Raw genomic sequence first — 23,029 nt, 5'->3', positions numbered from 1 at the left:
TTTTAATTGTATTTGACACCTTATCGTCGATTCGCTCGCACATTGTCCACGGGTCGCCACCAGCGCAATGACGACACTCGCCTGCCACGTCCGTCGCGCAAGGGAAAAACACGCAGATGGTGGCGCGAGGTATTAGGGTAAAACTCTAAGCTGATTAGCGGGATTCTCAGGCGAGATCTGGCGCGTGCCTCGTGGTGCCACCTGAACGGGATGGCGCTGACGGAGTGGGTGACGGCGGTGCTAGAAAGCTGTGCCTGGGAGGCTAACCCACACAGACACACAAACGTGAGAAATGTTCAATTGCATTAAGCCACAGTGGCTTGGGGAGAACCATGGTGGCGAGATGTTAACTACCTCGCCGGGTATGCATGAGGTCGTGGGTTCAGTCCCAACCCTCATGCTTGTATTCTCTCCTTGTGGTCGTCGTGTGTATTTTCTTCCAGGCCCTCCCGTTTTTCTCTCTACATTTAGAAACATGTGTTTAGAGTATTTGGCTGCTATGCATTTCTACATGATAAGCCACTTCGTTGAGGTATCATTTGTGGCCAGGTGGCTGGCCACATACTAACCAGTCCCCATGACCCAACAGGCGTGGGGAGTCCTTCATCCAGCAGGGGATTGACAAAGAACAATAATTCACAATGTAAGTGCACATGTTTACCTCTGCTCACACTCCCCAATTACCAATTTTTTTGTCAATTGCACAACTAGCAGCGAGACGTGGTGACGCGTGGCATCTGCCCTGCCCGTATGTTCCCTTCATCAATGGTGAGTGACACATTTTCTGAGCCAAGCACTCACTTCATAACGCATCTCATCAATAAGTGACTCCCCCCACAATCGATCATCAGCCAGGTCCATTTTTATTTAATCGATCACCACAACAGTTATGAAAACAACACGTAAGAAATCACGACAGCAGTCTAGCGTAGACATCCACTCGTCTACAGAGCCGGTGAGCCAATGTGTGAATCCACGTCTTAGTAGGCGTTCTATCGCCGTGCCGAGTTTCACGTTGATCGGTCCTGACGCATTCAAGGTCACGTCCCCGCAGACATTTTCAGATCAGTCCCAAGTCTGGAAGCTCCCAGCGTGACGTCCCCTTGCTGTGCTGTGCGGTCAAATCCCACCGTGACTGAAGGAGGCATTCGCAACCCAGCCGCCACAGCCCGGCGCAAAATATTCAAGCGTCGACCTTTCAGAGCTCGGCTTGTATAAAAACCTTACGTAAAAACATTTTAAGACCTGTGGTCTATTACGTGAACATGTCAAGGCAATAAAATAAGTATAACCCGTAAAAACAAAGTTTTTCACTCTAAATCCTTTATATGCGTGGCGGCTAGTGTCCTCTCGTCCTCTGGCTTGAGATGGCTGCCACCTATGGGTCAGATGATTGTCTGCAGTATTAAACAATTGGTAATTAAATATTTAATTTGTTTTCCCTAAACAGTGTAAAATTGTGGAAAAAATTTTTCACGAACATTAATTGTCTGTCACAACGAGTCTGTGTGGAAAATGTCAGCTCGATTGGATCACGGGAAGTGGGTTAAAAAACGACCGAAAGATTTGCACGGTCGTAAGCAAGCAAGCACGCAAGCAAGCACACAAGCAAGCAAGCACGCAAGCAAGCAAGCGAACTTAATATAAAGGTTTTAAAAAGATGTAACATCCAAGGCAGTAAAATGAGTTTTCGTGGCTCGCGTTTGTTTTATTCAAAACGATGACTCAATCGGTCAGTTATATTCTACGATCTCAGCCTTCTCACCACCTGAACTGGAACCCAAGTAAATAAGAGGAAATATACTCTTTGGTTCTTTCGGTAAAGTCACGTAGGCATAAAATAAAATAGATCACGGTGTTTCGGGCGCAACACAAGCGTCCGTCATCAGGTGGGAAAGCATGGTCTGCTGCTGATGCAGACTGTTTTAAAAAGGTTTGAAATGGGTGCAGCCCAAGGGTCATAAAGAAGTGGCTGGGTCTAGTGATGTTAATGTGGGAAATTATCATGTAACTGGGCACGGAAGTGGCTATGTTAATGTGGGAGATTAGCATGATGTTAATGTGGAAAATTAGCATGTAACTGGGTACGGAAGTGGCTATGTTAATGTGAGAGATTAGCACGGAATAACAGCTAAAATAACAGCTGACATGTTGCGCCCGAAAGGCCGCTTGTGTTGCGATCGAAACGTCGTGAGTTTTTTTGCTTTCATTACTTTCACATTTTATTATATTTTTTTTATTTGTATTTTCTATCTCCGTGACTTTACCGAAAGAACCAATAATATGAAATCCTGCAGTCACGAAAGTTTTAAGTGAAGACATATATATTTTAAAAGTGTCATGCACAGTGCATGTGACACGCATTTCAACCCCTTCACACTTCTCAGATGCGCACGGAGTCTCATGCAATTTTTTTTCTCACTGCCAACCCGCTTCGGCAGACGCAAACACAAATCGCGCACAAACGCACACTACTGACACGCTTCTGCTTTGTAAGGCTGAGATGTCAATGTAGAGCGACAACTACAGGGTTACGTTGCGGTGGTTGAGTCAGACAATTGCGTTAGGCGGAGCGGAGTGGTGCATCGTCTCCCTCGTCATGGTGAGTCGGGCAGTGAGTCGTCAATATGATCCGTGCTCTTTGTTTTTTTCGGTAAAGTCACGTAGGTTTTTTTAACACCTGATGAAGGAAGCTTGTGTTGCCTCCGAAACGTCGTGATTCAATTGAGTTGTTTTATTTTATTTTATTGATTGTTTTACCTACGTGACTTTTTCCGAAAGAACCAAAGAGTATGAATCCTTGCAGTCACGAAAGCTTCAAATCTAGAAATATGTTCCGTGCTCTCTTCTGGGTGACCACATTCGCATGCTGTCAGACAGTTTTTTTTTAAATTTCCCATATGTGCATTGGGTATTGGCATCTGCTGCCGCCACCGTTACAGTGCGGATGGCGGTTTAAGGGTCGTAGCCCATAAGCTTGGCGGAATAACGAGGCCAGGGATCTGCATCATAATGTCTTGCACGAGATGTGTTTGTGACTTGTTGTGAAATGACAAGCACGTTACGCGTTAAGGCCATTCTATTCGCACGAAAACGGCGCAGAACTCACACTCACACCTCCCATTCCCCAGGCTACCGTGACCGTTTAAAGGTGAAGATCTACACTCGCTTTCCCCAATTATGGCAATTGGTAAATCTCACACATTCACCATAGGAAACCTAACAGGCCTGCAACACCGATTCTATTTTTGGGTGCTCTCGCCATCAAGGGGCAACAGTGGCGAGTGAACCTGCAACACCACACCACCGTGCTCGTGCCACGTTACCGAGGGCACCGTTCCACCTCTCCCGCTCACCCGTTTGTGTGCGGAGCGCGTGCTCCACGAAGAGCGGCGCTGGGCACCTCCCCGTCTCGGCTCCTGGCGTGGAGCTCTTCCCCCAGTAGCCAGGGCGTGCGCACGGCGGCCCCCGCCCGGCACGTGGGCCAACTCGGGCACCCACAGCCGCACGCAGAGGTCGCAAACGGGTTTTGATTCCTTACTCGTACCCGTACCCGGCCGCACCAGGGTTGCAAATGGGTACCCGTACCCGTACCCGGCCGGGTACGGGTACCCGTTCCTTACCCGTACCCTACCCGAAATGAGTGACAAACGGCTACTCACCAGTGACTCACGGCCTACCCGTACCCGTACCTAGCCGCACCAGGATCACAAACAGCTACCCGTACTCGTACCCGGCCGGGTACGGGTAGTCGGGTATCGGGTAGGGTACGGGTATCGGGTACCCGATTGCGACCTCTGGCCGCACGTACTCGCCCTGCCGCCGCCACCGCACCACCAACCGAAGCTCGGGGCCCGAGCTGCAGCGAACGCGTGCGTGCAAGAACGTGCGCGCGAGTGCGGTGTTCGTACGTCGGTTTTATGAGCGTGTGTATGTATGTTGAACTTCTTTCGCACCGTACGTAGCCAACCGTGCCCGTGTGTTTGTGTGGGAGTATATGCCCGTGCACGTGTGCGTTCGTGTTGCGTGGATTTGTACGCGCGTCCGACTGTGTTCGTGCGCAAGTTTGTGTTTTGCGCGAGCGAGCGTGCGTCTTCACGCGTTTGTGTGCGGTCGTGGGTGCTGCTGGCCACCCACCCCCTCGTGTACCGTTCCGGCCTTCATAGGTGCTCGCTAACAGCGCTTGCCCCTAACAGTCTGTCAAGGCTCCACGGGGGATCTTTTTGTCGTTTTGCTCACCGTGGGGTCGTAGCCAATGGCCTGCTTGATCATGCTGAACTTGCGCGGGTCATTGCCCACCCCGGGTCGCGCACTGCCGGTTCTCGTAGTTGCTGCCCACGTCGTGGTCGATCTGCGCAACGCGACAAGCGACTCCCCCCCCCCGTCCCTCGCTGTCCCCCCCGTCCCTCGCTGTCCCCGCCACGCGGACGCGAGACCCCCGGCCCCGCGGCACGCAACGAGGGGGGGGGGGGGGGGTCACTCCCTGCTGCTGCTACTGCTGCAGCAGGGCGCTCGTCTGCTGTCCGCGCTGACCGACTGACGGCAAATACGTCGACCCCAAAGGGTTCAAATCGGCGAGACTCCGACCGAAAAACCTTTTGGGGGGGGGACACTAAAAAACGAAAAATGCGCACAAACCAAAAATATAATTTAAAAAACTGATCAAATTTTACTTAAAATGTAAGTAAACGTTAAATGCAAGCCCCTAACCCAAGGAACTTGCCGCTCACACTCCGGTCAACGTCGTCATTGTGTCATTTCGTTCTATAGGACTGCACCCCTGGCCCTAATTTACCATCCCGACTGCAAACGGTGCAGATAGCAGATCGTTCTCACCGCGTTGATGTCACTGTGCAGTCAAACTGTGGTCAACATTCAGAAGAACATAGATCTTTTGTCCCTGAGGTTTTCTCCATTCCTCGCTCTCAAACGCCACCTCACTGAGTAATTCGTGCAAGAGACATTGAACTGTCACGCAGGCACGGGTGAGTCTACTTTTTGGTTGAAAGAGGGGTAAGAGGTTACTAAATGACTTTCCGTAGCGGTAACAGGGGAATGTAAGCCACTCTGTGAACACCCCAATAGCAAATTAAGTAATAACAACCTCGGAGAGTTGTTATTCGACTCACCTGTTTCTCATAGAAAGGCTGTGAGTAAATACGACGTTTTGGGATCTGACCCTGATCATGAGGCCTGAACCATCGGCAGCGGCTGCCACCGCACTGCACTAAATCGGGCTGAGTTTATGAATTGCAGGTAAACAACAAAAATGTGAGAATTCCCCAGGTCCTTTTTTAATCGTTTTTTTATTATATATTTTTCTCAATTTAATTCCAATTATGAGATTGGAATCGTGTCAGGAGGGAAAGTGTCCATCTGGAGCTCTCGCAGAGCAATGCATCACCTGGTTTATAGCAACAGATATTGTAGAACTATGAGACCCCTTTAAAGTGACCTTTATTTAACTTATATTGTACACTTCCCTACATACCCTGCTACAAGGGCATGTTGGATGGTAGATCTACCATCAATTAATTATCCTCAGAGGTTACATTTAGCTCAGTTACATCAAAAAACGAAATCACGTGATGTTTGTTTGTGTGTCGAGACATTGTGCGGTTGCAGACCATTAAATAGCTACACTTGTAAAGCCACGTGGGTATAAACTAAAAAAAATCACGACGTTTCGGGCGCAACACAAGCATCCGTCATCAGGTGGCAAAGCTTCAAATCAAGATTGTAAAGCCAGTTTCAGCACTGGTGGGTGAAACCTGGATTTGGATTTGAACCCAGCTGAGTGCCCTGTACACTGAGCAACCTCCATTCCGAGTGGGTCTTAAAACAGCAAACATCCGTGAGCCTCAAACGTGTTCTATTTAAGCAATCACAATCAACAATATTTATCGTGCGTTCAGTAAGTGCACGTTTTCTCGTTCATGCCCATTTATTTTACACTCCCAAGTGCTCGTAATTCAGTTCACTTGAGGCACCTTTCCAAGCGGTGAAGAGTTTCTCGTCCTGTTTCCATGGCACGTGTTTGTCCCTCAGGCCTGCGTGGGACACAGCGGCGAGTGCTTTCATTAAGCAACCCCCCCCCCCCCCCCTTAACCTCCTTGCGTTCCTCTCTTAGAGCCTCACCTCTTCGCCATTGTCCATTATCTTCCTATTCCCTCCCCCGCCCCTTCAATTCTCCCCTAACCTTAAACCCTAGGTGGCTAGGAGATGTTAACTATCTCGCTTGGTATACAGGAGGCCGTGGGTTCAATCCCGACCCTGACGCCTGCTGCTGTATATTTGGAGTTTGCGTGTCTCTCTCCCAGTGGTCGCGTGGATTTTACTCCGGGTCCTCCGGTTTTTCGATCAACATTTAGAAAGATGTGTTTTGGGTATTTGGCTGCTTTACATTTCCACACGATAAGCCACTCTGTCGAGCTGTCATTTGTTCCCATGTTGCTTCTGAAAACGAGCTGTATAGCTCAGTGGGCCTTACCTGGTAAAATAAAAAAAATAGTTTAGTTTATAGATTTATGTACCCTCTATCGCGGCCACCCATTCCCCATCCCTTGTACGCCTCTGCCATCTAAATACTGTCTTGCTTTACCCTATTTTTGTTGTTGTAAAAGGCGCTCTAGATATATAAAATTACAATAAAAATGGGGACGACCATTTCACGAGATGCATTACACCTGAAGTCGAATGTGTTTTTCGTACTTCACGACCTCAACTGCGCGCACCGTTCAGCTGGAAAATCTTCTCCCCCGCACTCGAGGCAAACAAAGTTGAAGTAGTCTCGCCACGGCAGCTCAAACAGCACCCTGAGGCAGAGAGAGAGAGAGGCAGCCCTGAACAGCGCTTGCACCGCGAGCACTCCCCAAGGCACGCGCAGCCAACGTAGTGAAGATGATTCTCTTAAAGATGTGCACGCAGTTGGCGTTGGCGTTGCACGTAAACAGCCGTACGCGCAAGTCTTCAGGTTTGCGTGAAGGAAATCGTTTGTGCTCGTGTCGTAATTGTGCTGTACAGCGGCTTGAGATGCGGTGGCATACAAAAAAAGCAAAAAAAAGCGAAATGAAAGGTAAAGGCACAACCCTGCAATTGCTGGCTCACGCTCACTGCTGGCAGAGGGGCCACCACTAGAGGGAGCTCTAGAGAGCCCCTCTGGAAGGTATTGTGGTTTACTCTTCCACGCTGGCAAGTACGTCTTAGAAGAGGTTTGAATACCCACACTTTGCCACACCATACGCCACTTGCCGATGATCTCTGATGAACCTGATTATACAACTGGATTAAATGCTGAATATGCATCAAAAATTGCGTAGTAATGTGTGGGATACAACACTTTTATAAGTTGGGAGATATTTACCACGCATAAAGTTGGACCCTGTAACAATGTCAAGCTTTGTGCGTGCTATTATTTGGGTCTTTCGGTAAAGTCACGTAGATAGGTTCAAATAAAATAACAAAAATAACAAAAAAATACGACATCAGCTTGATGACGACTGCTTGTGTTGTGATCGAAACGTCGGAGTTTTTGTTATTTTTGTTATTTTCTTTGAGCCTATCTACGTGACTTCACCGATAGACCCAAAGAATATGAATTCCTGCAGTCACGAAAGCTTTAGGTCAAGATTATGTGCGTGCTTTTATACATGTCCATGTTTATGCAAACTGGTGCCTGAGTCTATTAAAACGCAGGAGATATTCCCACGCAAGTCGTGCCCCGTGACCCCGTTTTGTTAAATCAAACCGCGAACAAAAGCCCTGTGCTGCAGTTCAAACAGAAGATTGACGACAGTCAGTTCGTCAACAGAGCCCTTTAACATTGCACCACGTGCCACTTCACCTCCCGCCGTGCTCCGCTGCCTCTCACAACAGCCACTCCACCGTCGGGGCAAATCCACCGCTGAGATCGTCCGGGCAACCATCTCACCCCAACCCATCCCGACCCCAGATGACGGCCGCACACTTTGCGACGCGTGCGCCAGGACGAGGGGAGTGGCCGCACCAGTGGGTGCTCTACACCAGTGGGTGCTCTACACCAGTGGGTGCTCTACACCAGTGGGTGCTCTACACCAGGGGGTACTCTACACCAGTGGGTGCTCTACACCAGGGGGTGCTCTACACCAGGGGGTGTTCTACACCAGTGGGTGCTCTACACCAGGGGGTACTCTACACCAGTGGGTGCTCTACACCAGGGGGTGCTCTACACCAGGGGGTACTCTACACCAGTGGGTGCTCTACACCAGGGGGTACTCTACACCAGTGGGTGCTCTACACCAGGGGGTGCTCTACACCAGGGGGTGCTCTACACCAGTGGGTGCTCTACACCAGGGGGTGCTCTACACCAGTGGGTGCTCTACACCAGGGGGTGCTCTACACCAGTGGGTGCTCTACACCAGGGGGTGCTCTACACCAGTGGGTGCTCTACACCAGGGGGTGCTCTACACCAGTGGGTGCTCTATACCAGGGGGTGCTCTACACCAGTGGGTGCTCTACACCAGGGGGTGCTCTACGCCAGGGGGTGCTCTACACCAGGGGGTGCTCCACACCAGGGGGTGTTCCACACCAGTGGGTGCTCCACACCAGGGGGTGTTCCACACCAGGGGGTGTTCTACACCAGGGAGTGCTCTACACCAGTGGGTGCTCCACACCAGGGGGTGCTCCACACCAGTGGGTGCTCCAGACCAGTGGGTGCTCCACACCAGGGGGTGCTCTACACCAGGGGGTGCTCTACACCAGTGGGTGTTCTACACCAGGGGGTGTTCCACACCAGTGGGTGCTCTACACCAGGGGGTGTTCTGGTCGGCCACTCTCTCCGCCTCGTACTTCTTCCAGAGGTCGCAAACGGGTTTTGATTCCTTACCCATACCCGTACCCGGCCGCACCAGGGTCGCAAATGGTCACCGGGTATCGGGTAGGGTACGGGTATCGGGTACCCGGTTGCGACCTCTGACTTCCCGCGTGCTTCCCACTTGCTTCCCACTCGCTTCCCACGTGCTTCCCACGTGTTTCCCACTCGCTTCCCACTCGCTTCCCACGTGCTTCCCACTCGCTTCCCACGTGCTTCCCACTCGCTTCCCACTCGCATCCCACGTGCTTCCCACGTGCTTCCCACTTGCATCCCACGTGCTTCCCACTTGCTTCCCACTCGCTTCCCACTCGCTTCCCACGTGCTTCCCACTCGCTTCCCACTCGCTTCCCACGTGCTTCCCACTCGCTTTCCACTCGCTTCCCACTCGCTTCCCACGTGCTTCCCACTCGCTTCCCACTCGCTTCCCACGTGCTTCCCACTCGCTTCCCACTCGCTTCCCACTCGCTTCCCACGTGCTTCCCACTTGCTTCCCACTCGCTTCCCACGTGCTTCCCACTCGCTTCCCACGTGCTCCCCACTTGCATCCTACGTGCTTCCCACGTGCTTCCCACTTGCATCCCACGTGCTTCCCACTTGCTTCCCACGTGCTTCCCACTCGCTTCCCACTCGCTTCCCACGTGCTTCCCACTCGCTTCCCACGTGCTTCCCACTCGCTTCCCACGTGATTCCAACTCGCTTCCCACTCGCTTCCCACGTGCTTCCCACTCGCTTCCCACGTGCTTCCCACTCGCTTCCCACTTGCTTCCCACGTGCTTCCCGCGTGCTTCCCACGTGCAATGAATACTGCTGCTGATGATAGTGATAACAAAATAGCAATACGATTGATGCCGATTACCGCACAATTATCATGATAGTGATGAAGATCATGGTGATTTCGATAATATTGATATTTCTGATGATGACAATGCCATTGATGACAGTGATAACCAACACAAACTCGTGAATTATCGTGAATTCTCAAGTGGCTTCTGAGCCACCAGAGAACAGTTCGTCCCATGGCTGTGGCGCGTCCTGCCAGCTTTCCCTTCTCGCTGTCTCTCTCTCTCTCTCTCCTCCCTCTTCTTACCCTTCTCTCTCTCTCTGTCTCTGCTCTCTGCACTTCTCGCCTGTCAGCGCTCGCTTTGTGTAACTCACACGTGGGGCCACGCCGCCCAGCGCCATCATCTGTTATGCAACCTCCACGTTTCTGTGACACAACGGAGTGGCTGCGTCGTAACTACGCACACACAGAAACGTGTTCACACACACAAGGACAAAGGTCCCCCGTGCAGCCTTAACAAACTCTTGGGGCAAGTGCCGTTGCGCGTGCAGCACCACGCGCGGCCGCCTTTGTCTCCCGGATGGCGATTTTTACGCACCGCACCAAGTACTCATTTGAGGTTGCGTCGACCTAGGGGGAGGCCCGGGACCATTTCAGATAATCCTCACCGGTATTGGTGGCCGTGAACTGAAATTGGACCCGGCTCGTGTGGTTCCTGGCGCAGCGCGCTAACCGCTGCGCCACCGCTCCTCACATTGCACGCGCACACACAGAGAGAGGCGCGTGGAGGCTGCGACCACCAGAGGGCGCATGGCAGCTGCTGCCCATGATGATGATCCGATCATCATTGATATCCACATTTACACAACCCGCACTCACCGGCACGGCGAAGTCTGCTGAAACAATTCCCATAGCCTACACGGTGTGAGCAGGCCTTCATCTGCGACTTGACAAATCACTGAACATAACAATATAGGAATTCATCTTCCTCGTATGGGTGATGCAGGTTGGAGTGCAACCGCTGTGATTTCACAGTGAGGTGGTGAAGGAGCCAGAGGATTGCCGAGTCGAGAGTAGCAGGAGTGGTGAATCGCTTCTGTGATGATGCCTCCTCCTCCTTATCCTCAGTAATTGTGAAGCGCCCACGGTTCTGTCCTGGGTAGTGACCACCAGGCTCAGACTGTGGTGCATAGGCGAGTTCGGGCAAATGCCCGGTGGGCCGGTCTGCGTGGGGAAATTGCAATTGTGATCAAAGTAAATACATACATTTATATTTACACACCATTTAGATATATTATTGTAATTCAAATATTGTATTGCCTCTTGTTGGGTCAAGTTCTTGGCCGAAAAGACGTAAAATTTTGATTTAAAGCTTTCGTGAATACGAAAAGACGTCATCGTTTTATTTTATTTTATTACCGATATTTTCGCCACGTTCCTTTGGGGGGGACGCTGAGTCGGCATTAAGTCCCCCGTATTCGGCAGCCCCAAAAATCCTTCCTCACCGGCCCCATTTGTTGTTGTTTTTCGGACCCAGCCCCCCCCCCCCCCAAGTGGAGCCAATGATGAGCGCACGCCAATTTGTGGCCCGGTGTGTTCACAAACGCCTGAGCCGATTTTTGTTTGTTAGTCCCAGTCCGTCACTGGTCACCACAGCCGCCACCGCACACCTGCCAGCGAGTGTTTTTCATTTTCCGTTTGTGCATCGCCAAGGATCCCGATGGTAAATGCACAACATGCCATCATGATATTGATATAGCGATTTGAAAGAGTAATACTAATAAATTGTTATCTCTGGAAGGCTCGTTGAGTCTTGAGACTCTTTTTCAGCAGCCACATTTGAATGTTTGGCCAATTCCTAAAGTGAGTGTCTGGCTTCATGGGGGACAGAAAACAGGAAGCACCCGAAGTAAACCCACGACAGAGAGATATGAGAATCCATCGTTGTGCTGTCATCTCCTCGCTGTCTCCCAGGCAGCCTCATCCCTTCCAAAAAATATCCTGAAACAGAACATCAGTGCTGCAAATGAGATGTGTGACGTTCATCTTTACCCATGTATCGATAGTTAACTTTTAATGTGCAATTGTATTCAAGGACCGTGCGTTGTCTTGGTGTGGTCTGGGACTGTTTTTGCTGTTGTTTTACTGTCTTACCCAAGCTTGTGAATTGGTGTACTTGTGCAATTTAACGTATTTCTTTTTAGTGATTTGCTTACCTTCCGTATATTTTGCACTCGTATCGTATTTTGTATTGTTTCCTGTTGTAACTGACTCACCCGCCCAGACTGGGCATTTGTGAAAAAGAGCTTCATAGCTCATCGGATTTCTCCAGGATAAATACAGATTCTGATTCCCAAGGAGTCTCCCATTCAAGCACTAAACTGGCTCAACTCTGGAGAATATAAACGCGAGATGATGGAGTCCAAACAACAATCAGTCCTCATCTTGAATCCATTTGCAGCAGCTGCGTTGTCACTGGCTGCTCGCAAATGCGCATGAATAATAATTTCATTTCAGATACTTTATTAAAATAAACTTTTTTTCTGTCTGGTTGTTTGGCTGGCGGGAGGGAGAGAGTGAGGGAGAGAGGGAGGGAGGGAGGGGCGGACGGTCAAGTCCTAAAGACGTGTGGGCTGCTACATACAATATATATTGTCCTTATATGGCAAGAGCGTTATTGACGGATGTGTTGAGCTAATGTTGTTATCTGCGCTTGCGCGCCGCAGATATCGCAGCAGAATCACCAACTAATGCGTTGGATTATAAACAGTTATTGACATGATCATGAACTAATATTCGATGCGGCGGAGCAAGCGATTCAGGTGAAACGCGCTCGAAGTACAAAACAACCCCCAGCGGTCAGAGCGGACCAGCTCTCGGGGTGCGCAGGCAGTACAACTGCACCCGGGGCCCACGTGACCGAGGATCCCAGGCCCCGGCTGCCACAGCCGCGCCTCGACACTTTGCGCACCGCGCTTGCAATCCAGACCATCGATCATAAAACATCCGCATGTCATACCCAGGCAGTCCAAGTGCAAGAACCGGGCTCAAAATCCCTGCTTGGCTTTCGATGACACACGTGCGACGAGATGGGGGCGCGTCGAGTCGAGGACCCTCGGTTCATTGCGGTGGTCGGGGTTTGCCGCATCATCAATAACTCCACAGGGTCATCGCCCGCGGTGGGGTCAGCCGCGGCCTTCGCCGAGCGGGGAGGTAGAGGGCACCTTGAGCTCCCTCGTCTCTCTCTCCGAGCCCATCGCCCTGTAGCCGTAGCTCGTCATCATGGAGGAGCAGGCCTCCTGCACCCTGGACACGCTCTCGAAGGACATCTCCTGCCTCCACTTGGAGGCCACGCGGAGCGCGTCCCTGGGACGCACGGAGAACGCGGGCCCGTCCGCCGCGGCGCCGCGCGTCATGTTCAGAGCGAACGAGAGGAGCTGCGGATCGGCGCTGATGCCGGCGAAACTGAAGAGGCGGCGCAGGGCGACCACGGGCTCCTGCACCAGGTCCTCGTATCGAACCAGGGCGTAGCGGTGGCGCAACAGCGCGGACGCCACGTCATCCAAAGAGCCACCTCCAACATCATTGTAACCACCACCACCACCAGGATCTGCACCACCGTCACCACCGCGGTCATCTGAATCGTCACCATCAGCGGCATAACCACCTCCCGCGGCACCAGCAGCAGCAAATATATCTCCGAGGCCTCGCATGCTCCGGCTGATGTTGTGGTTGGCGTCGCAGACGACCTTCAGCGTGCTCAGGTCGTCGCCGAGGTCGTGGAAGGCGCGCCCCCTGGACAGGTGCACGGCCCTGGGGTCCCTCACGAGGTGCACGACGCGGAGGCGCAGCGCCGGCTCCTCGAGAAGAGCGCGCAGCGCCGCGAGCTCCATCAGCCGCGTCTCCTTGATGACGGCGTGCTGGTGCGCCAGGCACGACTCCCGCACGCCCCGCTCCAGCCTCTCTCCGCCGCACGCGCGGAGGCAGTCGCTGCCCCGGGGCGCGTCTCGTTTGCCCCCGGCCGTGGCCACGGCCGTGCCCGTTCTCCTCCGCGCCCCGCGTCCCGTCGGCTGCGCGCTCGCGTTGCAGGCGGGAGGAGCGCAGAGCGCGCGGCTCTCCGAGAACTGGAAGAGCTGCGACAGCGTGGCAGACCTCATCGTCTGCTCACCATCCTCCTCCTCCTTCTCCTTATCCCCGTCAACAGCATCGCCGTCACGCCGACGGTGTTGGCGAGGAAGCGGCTGTGGACGATTGACGGGGAGCTTCAGGTACGGTGCGAGGGCCGCCGCGCGGCACTGGAGGAGTGACCCGAGCAGCGAGGCGACCTCCGCCTGCCTCTCGAGCATCCCCGCGGCCGCGTGGAGGGGCCGCGCGTCCCACACGTGCCACGCGGGCTCGGGCAGGTAGAACACGTCCGGGTGCCGGTTGAATATCTGTCCCAGGAAGGAGGAACCCGAGCGGAACGTGGTCAGGATGAGCGTGTGCGTGCGCGCGGGGCGACTCGTGCCGGGAGGTGAACTTGCATTTGGACCGTCGGCGTAGCTCTCGACGACGTCGCCGTCGGCGTGGCCGTGGTGGAGGCGACGAGAGGCGCCTCGGGGGGAGTTGCCCAGGCGGTGCAGCAGCAGCCGCAGCAGCGGGAGGGAAATCAGCACCAACGCGAGCAGGAGACGCGCGAGGCTGAGCGTTCCGGACCCCATCTAGGAGGGGCGGGGGGCAGCATGTGGCGAGGGAGTCAATTGATTACCGATCGCATGAGCCACGTACCCCCGCCCACGCACACAAATAACTCCTCCTGCTCATCCAAACTACCTGTATGCACTGGCGGAGTCAGTCTCAAGACTGTTTCGGGAGGGTCCCGCCTGCTACGTTGCGATTGCCTTCGTGTGCGAATGGAACTGGAGGATCGGGATGAAAATGAAATAAATAAAATCTAAACGCGGAGATTACCCACCACGGCACACGATGGGATTAGTGCATACGCTCCGCACAGATGGATTCAGGAGTCCATTGCTGGACTGTCATCTCTTGACCAACCTCGCAGGCAAAGCCTCCAACTCCGGGAACCCCTAAGGCAACCAGTCTCTCATTCAAACACCCTCCAGGCTCAAACCTGCTCGGCTTCCGAGGTTTTGGATTCCGGACGATTTGATCACCGGCATACACGATTTTACATAACGTATATTACAGTACATTCTAATTTACGCTATGACGCACAGAGATAATTGAATACGGCGCCGCAATGCAAACTCGTTCGGGAATGTGTTACAAGTGTTACAAATAACATTCCTTACCGCACTTCGCATTGTGGCGTCCGAGTGATGGATGGAGTGGCGATGACTCTTGCCTCTTGCAGACTCGCTTTCACAACTCCGCAGGGAGCAATCGCCGAACGCGAACTAACCCCCACAAGTAAAGCTACCCAAAGAAGCGAGGGTCACCACCGCGACACGTTCTCGCAAGGAGAGCGTTGCGCGATGACGCCTGCGTTGACCGGGGGACATTCCGATGTGTGTGTCCCTCGATGGTGTCGAGCGAGTTGACGTTTTGAGAGCGAGACCACCACCACCACACGAGACAGAGCCGCACGTGTCTCCCCGCTCAGCTGCGGCCGTATCCCGTGCAGGGCGAGCAGCTGATAGTCCGTGCATGTTTTTGCAGCGGGGACAGCTCACACGTGGTGCTTCATAAAAATGTGGGGCTTGGCCGACACTGCGGCTATTCATGTGATTATATATATACACACACGCACGCGCGCGCACAGTATCTGCAGTTCAGGCGTACAAATACAAAAATGAAAGCAGCAACACAAAGGCATGAAAAACAGATTCCACCTCTTTCTAGCGCTTTCGGGCTGTTGGGCCATCTGTGGAAAAAAATAGCTTTGTAGCTCATAGGATTCCTCCAGTATGAGTACGGATTGTGATTCTGAAGCAGTGTTAGCGAGCAACGATGATGGTGCACCTGACATCACCACGCCCGGCCACATTTGTCTCCCCGGTGCTGATGTTTTAACACCGCAGTCGGCACAAACGTTTAGTGCCGATTTAGTCCAGCGAGGTATCGTCCAAGTTGTACCATCAGGGCCTTCTACAGCATCCTCTGGAGCTGGTCGTGTTAGGCAACATCTCCGGGCTGAGCTGCGATGAGAGTAGAATGTGGTTCATTTTGACGAGCAGAAGGATAACGGGTTTTTTTTTAAATCTCATCGCCGTACTCAACAATGATTCGATCTCGCGTTTTGAACGACAACGGTGGACGATATATTGGGAGAGAATGTGATCTGATGTGGCCGCCCCAAAGCCCTGACTTGACAGCAATATAACCGCGAATTATGAAGGAGAGCACTGCACACTTAATACAGTATTGATGAATATGGAGGAACTCAAAACAGCTGTCCTGGACTATACGTTCACAGTCTGCGGCCAAGATCCATTTTGGAAGATCGTGTCGGGGGAGAGCCTGGGCACGAATCAGCTGTGCCCTGAGAGAGTGGAGGCCACAACGACGCGCTGTTCCAATCGGGGGGTGCAGTTTTTTTATGAAAAAGGCCACGCTGTAGAAGTCACGATATTGCAAGATATTGAGAAATGAAAAATGCTGTCCAGATAAACAAAAAGAACAACAACAAAACGCGGAACTTTTCTTGGAAGTCTCCCCAAGTTATTGTCATTGCGATTAGGTCGGGGAGTAACAAACAAAAAAACGCGGTTTTTGGCTCTCAATATTTACATTTCGATGGGGACACTGGGCTGGGGCGAGGGACTGTTCGTCACCAATAATGGTCCTGAGCGAGTATCACACTCACCGCGTTGGATGCCACTGCTCGTTACACATGCACGGCACGTGCACCACGTGCGTGTGCTGTTCCAATGTGGAAAAAGAGACCAGGGAGGGAATGTTCTGACATTACACTCGACACTTATGGCCCAAAGTCAGTGGAAAATTCTGACCAAACGACCCACAATACGGCCGATTTAGTCACATCTCAAAAGCAAATTTGAGCACGGATAGTGTTTGTATGGGAAACCAACGTGCGTACTAGGTGTTATCGGATACTTCGGGGCTACGTTTGCGAGCGGCAAAGGGTAGAGTGGCACGAGTACACATTGTTGTACCGTACTTCTATATCCTCCCGCGTTTACCTTCCCCGCCTTCACCAACGGGCACCGACCAGCGTGGTGAAGTATGGTCAAACAACCCCGACGACCAGCACGGCGTGGGGAGGGCCCTCGTTCAGCAGTGAATAATTTCCCACTATTATTAAGTGAGAAATAATTTTACGCGATCTAACCCAAAGAAAGCCTCTTATGGAAAATTCTGTTCGCTTCCGAGAGACGTGTGGATTTGAGATTAACCTATCTAATCTATTCACGTTCGTTTTGTTGCAGAGGTTTGACGCCAAAGGTGAAACAAACAAAAAACGCCTTGTTAGGAGTTTGCCTGTGATCCCGTCTGCGGCATACAACGATTTCTTGCGCTTATGTAATTCTACGCTTCGTGTCCTTAATTTAAGAAGGGAAGTTTCATGACCGAATCGCTCACTCCGCTTCGCGCGGAGCTGGAGCGATTGTTAAAGTCGCCGCCGCGTGTTGAGAGTCGTGGGTCTTTGGGCCCCGTTGTAGCTGCAAGTCGCTTACTTGGTCTTCCCCTTCACGCCACTCGGCTAAATCCGAGTTGATTTGAGAAGCGGTGTGAGTTTGGGGGGGGGGGGGGGGGTAGAGTGATAAGCCACTTCGTTGAGCTATCATTTGTGGCCAGGTCGCTTCTGAGATTGAAGCTAATTACTTAGTGGGCTTTACCTGGTCAAATAAAACGTTTTTGTGATTTGCTTACATTTCCTATATCTTTCACTCCTTTACTGGACATCTGTAGAAGAGCTTTATAGCTCATCGGATTCCGAGTTGTGCCAGGCGGAGGGCGGAGTGTGCGTGCAGCAGGGGCACAAGGGTCGCGCTTGCGTGGTGACAGCAGAAGTGGGTCGGATTCACGACCTTTTTAAATCCTTTATATTAAGTTCACTTGCTTGCTTGCGCGCTTACGACCGTGCAAATCTTTCGGTCGTTTTTTAACCCACTTCCTGTGATCCAATCGAGCTGCCATTTTGCACACAGACTCGTTGTGCGTGACAATTTCTGTTCGCGAAATTTTTTTCCAAAATTTTACACTTTTTAGGAAAAAATAAATTATATTTAATTACCAATTGCTTAATGGTGGCGGGCAATCATCTGACACATGGGTGGCAGCCATCTCAAGCCAGAGGACGAGAGGACTCTAGCCGCCACGCATATAAAGGATTTATAGTGAAAAACTTTGTTTTTACGGGTTAATTTTTTACCTGTGTAAGACGTTGTACCTGCGACCATTCACCCTGAGGTCAAGCAGGGCTGAGTCTTGTTTACCCTTAGCTGGGACATTGCCTGGGAAACACGTGTTTTATTTAGGCTTTGGCTGCGAGGTTGCTAGATGACAGTTCATCAATGGATTCTTGAAACTACTGTCTATTATTGTACCCGCATTTAGGCAGAAAAGCTTCAATCTGATCCTCGTTGACTTTCTTTTCAGGAGGGTCCTGCCAGTGTTCTCAGGAGAGGGACTATGAGTGGTGAAATAACATTTAGAAATGTAAACATTGAGAAATGTACGTCTCATTTCTCTAATTCGGCGCACAATGGCCTTCGTGTGCACCGCGGCGGCTAGGAGATGTTAACGACCTCGCCTGGTATGCAGGAGGTCGTGGGTTAGATCCCGACCCTGACCTCTGTTGTATATTTGGAGTTTGTGTGCCTCTCTCGCCGTGGCCGCGTAGATTTTTCTCCGGTCCAACCGGGTTTTTTCCTCCACATTTAAAAACACGCGTGTAGAGTATTTGGCTGCTATAAATGTCCACGTGATAAGCCACTTCATTGGGCTATCATTTGTAGCCATGTCGCGTCTTAAAAAGAGCTACATCGCTGTGGGCCTTACCTGATCAAATAAAAAGTTTCAGTTTATTTTTACATTTTCAAATGACGTCTCTGGGTCTTTAACGTGCACTGTGAAACGAGCAGCACGATATACGGCTATGATACCAGATCACGACGTTTCGATCGCAACACAAGCAATCGTCATCAGTTCTGCTGAAGTAGCCTCCTTCAGCAGTTTTTACTTGCCGTGGTTGTCCCACCTGATGACGCTCGCTTGTGTTGCGATCGAAACGTCGTGATCTATTATTTGTCTACCTACGTGACTTTACCGAAAGAACCAAAGAGTATGGATTCCTGCAGTCACGAAAGCTTCAAATGAAGATTGATTATTATACCCGCAGTGATAACCAGTGGGAGTCGCTGGTTTCGAACCCTGATCCTCTGCAATAAGCGGCGGATGTACTAGAGCTGGGCCCATAGCCTGACCATTAGGATTTATAGTCAATTCACCAGAGCAAACACTTTGTTATTTTGTATATGTAGGGCCCTCTTTTAAACGCTTAACATTTCTGCAACACCGCCACCCCTGCATGTGGCAATGGACCGACACGAGGGATGCGAATACATTTGATAGATGTGGATGTACTTCTGTATTGTCACCGAAAACCTGCCCGGTAGATTGAAAATGATCAGGTCGCTGTTCATCCGAAATTTCCCCTCGAGGGGAGCTCCGCCTTGCTGTGACAAAGAGGCGTGGCAACCTCGTAGAGCCGAGGAGCCCTAGTCGCTAAAGTCGAGGACAGGTTGCACCCATACACCAGCCAGGTTCTTAGCGAGAGGCAAAACAACAGCTCCCTTCACCAACCCACAGGGATCAGCTTTCCATTTTCATATCATCGATCCCATTCTCAACTCGCGAGTTTGAAGGGGATGGGAAGTTTGTTTCATCGCACATTCAGTTTTTCTGCATAACTTTTCGTGCAAAGATAAACATTTGGGTTTTTCCTCCCTTCCCGATGGTGCAGGGTGATGTCATTGCAGCATTACCACCATTACCACGGTCTAGGACTCTAGGCCCTCTGGGACTGGGTGGCGTCCCAGCTGCGCCCTCTCACGAGGACGTGGCCCACGAGGTGGAGCCATGAAACCCAGCCAGGCAACATGTGGACCCCAGCTGCACGGGGCTTGCCACACGCCCTGTATTTGGCATCGGCACGAGCAGGCTTTGAACAGCAGCGAATAGAGAATGATCAGCCACAAGCTTTCATAATCAGCCACGTTCTACCCACTGCTGGCTGCAGGCTCTCCCCCCCCCCCCCCCCCACGAACCGTGGCTTTGTCTCAGTCTATTGATGCAAAGATCCACCCAGCGCCTGCACTCTGGCCGATTTCATCGCTCAATTTTCGCGGTGGACGTCTTCTTTGGCGCATTGCGCCTCCTTTGATTGCCAATGTCGTGATACTAAATCACCGGCCATCGTATATTCTAGTGACGTCTCCTGCCAAAGCACACTTTTCTTGTTTCTAATTTCCGTATGTTAAATCACGACAACCTGCTCGTGTCCGCCTGTATATTATCAATTCTATTCAGGTCCACGTTGAATAGATCTACAGATGCTGCGCTTTTCCAGTTGTGTTCCACCAACAGATATCTCCAATTGTTGAGTGAAATTGCTGGACACGACTCCTTGTTTTTCTCACATGTATCCTGAGCCCAACGTTCACCGCTTTCCAATGGGCCATTACCTGCTTATAAATATCATCAACCATATCTGAGGCAGGAATTTCCAAAAATGTTACTCTTTTTATCCCGTTACCCAATTTTATGTATAATTTGCTATATAATGTATGCAAGAGTATAAACGCGCACGCTTTATTTACCTTAAATCTAAAACTATCTTGGCAGCATATTGTTAACAAGTGTTGTACCAACCGACATTCCATTCGCTATTTCATCGTTTGCCGTTACAAAGCAAAGACTGATGTTCGGTCCAAGGTTTCAATCATTTGTTGCTCACAGCTAAACCAAAAATGCATCTTTAAAACAGACGCACAGACTCCCGTTACCTCTGCATGTCGTCATCGCATAACTCACTCACAATCTATTCGGAGTCACATTCAAATTATAGCCACTCATCTCGACTTGTAACGTACAACGTATTCGCTCATTCTGGAAGAGCGAGAACGACTCAAAGATGCGAGGATCCACAGACACTTGAGAAGGCAGTCGCGCGGTGAGCGGGCACCAACAATTGCTCAAGATGTACGGGCCCCTGCATGAAAATGTTTTACGGAAACTAACCGGACCACCCGAAGGAAACCCGCGTGTGCGAAGGGGTAACACACTCCATGCCATACAGACGGGAGAGGTGGAGAACACATATTTCCTGTACTCCCTTCTCCTGGCGAGCCGGGGTACGGCAACATCGATGTCCTTGGGAACGAAGGTTCACAACATTTGCGTACGATCCGCCAACCCTCGCCTCGAGTGCTGAATTGCAGACATGCACCACCATCGCTCAGCATCATTGCGCCCTTCACACATATATATAGGCAGACACATCTAGTGAAAATGTTTTGTGTTTGTTTGTTACAAATGCTAGCTTGGATGTAAATGTGAATTGGTAGAATCCATCTTAAAAACCGTATGTTGTCACACATGCCCACCAGACCGACACGGCAAGACTGCAGTGATTTCTAAAGTTTATTACAATTATCAACATGCGTTTCTTTACTATGGTAATCATTAAGGTCGGTCTTCGGCCACTAAAATGGTTTTGTTAGAAAAATATCTGGCACATGCTTGATCCACCATAAAAAAGTGTCCAGAAAACGAGTCTGGAGGATGCGAGCCGACCTCCACAAGTGGGCTCTGGGAGATGAGCCAATGTCTAAAAAACGCCCTTGAAATAAGCACACGGGCCTCACGCAGCGTGGCTATCAGTTGTGCAACATCTTGACGGAGTTTCAAATCCCAAGACTTTCGGAAAAACAAAAACATTCGTCTCCAAGCCAGATCGGCGCTCGTGTACGAGGGCCGATCTGGCTCAATTGACGCAACCATCGTTTGGATTTCCTATAAACTCCGAGGCGTTGTGCAAATAACTCGGACGTATTTCTCATTGCAAACTTTGAAAGAGACGCTCTCACTGACGCGCGGCAACGGCACTGCGGGCATCTCCCAAGGCAGGTCTAACCTCAGACGGCGCTAACAATGGGCACTGTGTGGACTCCAGTAGAGCGTATCAACGATTCACCTGCCCCAGCAATGCCACGATTTAGGGGCTGCAAGTCAATTCAAGAGTTGATGCTTTTTCGTTTCATTTTTGCCATCTTGTAAGTATTGTTTTCTACCTTCCGTTAATAGAGTTGCATCTGCTCCATAATCCCAAATGTAACATGAGCATAACATCGTTTGCATAAACTCGTGACTCTTTTCTTGCACGCCATTTAATGTATCGCAGGCGTGCGAATCGTCGTGAATCGATACATCGTCACATGCCTCGTGGACAGACTGCACGGCGCAGATACACACACACGCACGCACGCGCTACAGGCTCCTCATCGTAACTAATAGCTGCGGCCAAACAGAGTGTACGCTTTGGCCGGCTTGTTGCAGCCGACGCACGGTGGTTTGGAGGCGTCGTCCATCTTCTTGAGAGGGTTGAAGGGGATGCACAAACTCTTGGCTCCCATTGACGGGGCCCCCGGCTCCACGTCTGCATCCCTGTGAAGACGCACAACCGCCACAGTGACATTCAACGAGCCTTCAAATCGCATTCCAATGTTACTTCATTCACAGCCCCTTTCGATTTAAAGCTTTCGTGACTGCAGGGATTCATCTTCTTGGTTCTTTCGGTAAAGTCACGTAGAAGGGAAGTAATAAAATAATAAAAATAAAACATAATTAAATAATTCTCACGATATTTCAGCCACAACGCAAGCAGCCGTCCTCAGGTGAAGACCAGGTCTAGACGCTGTCTCCCCAACAGACCTGGTCTTTTTATTTTTTATTTTATTACTTCCCTTCTACGTGACTTTACCGAAAGAACCAAGAAGATCACAGCCCCTTGTCAAATCAGCACGCGATTAAGGCCTGCACGTGCCGTGTTGGTCAAGGGGGAGGGGGTCGTCATTTGACATGATCGCCGCATGGAAATCCGTCCGTCTCCGAGCTGCAATTTTTCCAAATTAAGTGAAAATTATATTTCATGTCATTGTTTATGTGCGATTACTGATGACCAGGCTGATAACATCAACTCACTACACGCTTGGAAACTGGTTTGACAGGCAGTTGCTTTGATACAACACCTGCGTCTCAGTTGTGTCAGGCTGAGAATAGAACCACTTCCCTGACCACAAAAAATAGTCACACCTAACATATACGACACATTTTATTGAAACTAGATAGAAGGTTTTACAGGGTCCGCTGTGAAAACTTACGACCACTTTATACAGCACGTATATTGCAATTGAATGGGCAACATGTCA

The 23,029-nt window shown here is 50.9% G+C and overlaps 2 protein-coding genes across 3 annotated transcripts in view; both read right to left on the bottom strand.

Moving 5' to 3' along the window:
- Positions 1 to 12,732: 12,732 nt before the first annotated feature.
- LOC133347210 (carbohydrate sulfotransferase 6-like) lies at positions 12,733 to 15,114 on the bottom strand. Its single transcript, XM_061559301.1, has 2 exons — positions 14,927 to 15,114; positions 12,733 to 14,332 (listed from the first exon to the last, which is right to left on the bottom strand). Exons 1-2 carry the CDS (start codon positions 14,936 to 14,938, stop codon positions 12,818 to 12,820), a joined length of 1,527 nt encoding a protein of 508 aa, XP_061415285.1. The 5' UTR covers positions 14,939 to 15,114; the 3' UTR covers positions 12,733 to 12,817.
- A 6,110-nt stretch (positions 15,115 to 21,224) lies between these two features.
- Positions 21,225 to 23,029, bottom strand: part of EPRS1 (glutamyl-prolyl-tRNA synthetase 1) — a 30,731-nt gene continuing 28,926 nt past the window's right edge. For both annotated transcript variants that reach the window (XM_061559279.1, XM_061559280.1), the window contains one exon: positions 21,225 to 22,265. In XM_061559279.1, the coding sequence (XP_061415263.1) occupies positions 22,109 to 22,265 (157 nt within the window). In that variant the 3' untranslated portion in view covers positions 21,225 to 22,108. The remainder of the gene's footprint in view (positions 22,266 to 23,029) is intronic.

The sequence above is a fragment of the Lethenteron reissneri genome, chromosome 25, assembly GCF_015708825.2.
Source record: "Lethenteron reissneri isolate LAM-NWPU_2019-01 chromosome 25, ASM1570882v1, whole genome shotgun sequence".
Lineage (NCBI taxonomy): Eukaryota > Metazoa > Chordata > Hyperoartia > Petromyzontiformes > Petromyzontidae > Lethenteron > Lethenteron reissneri.
This window is presented reverse-complemented; position numbering and strand designations above follow the sequence as displayed.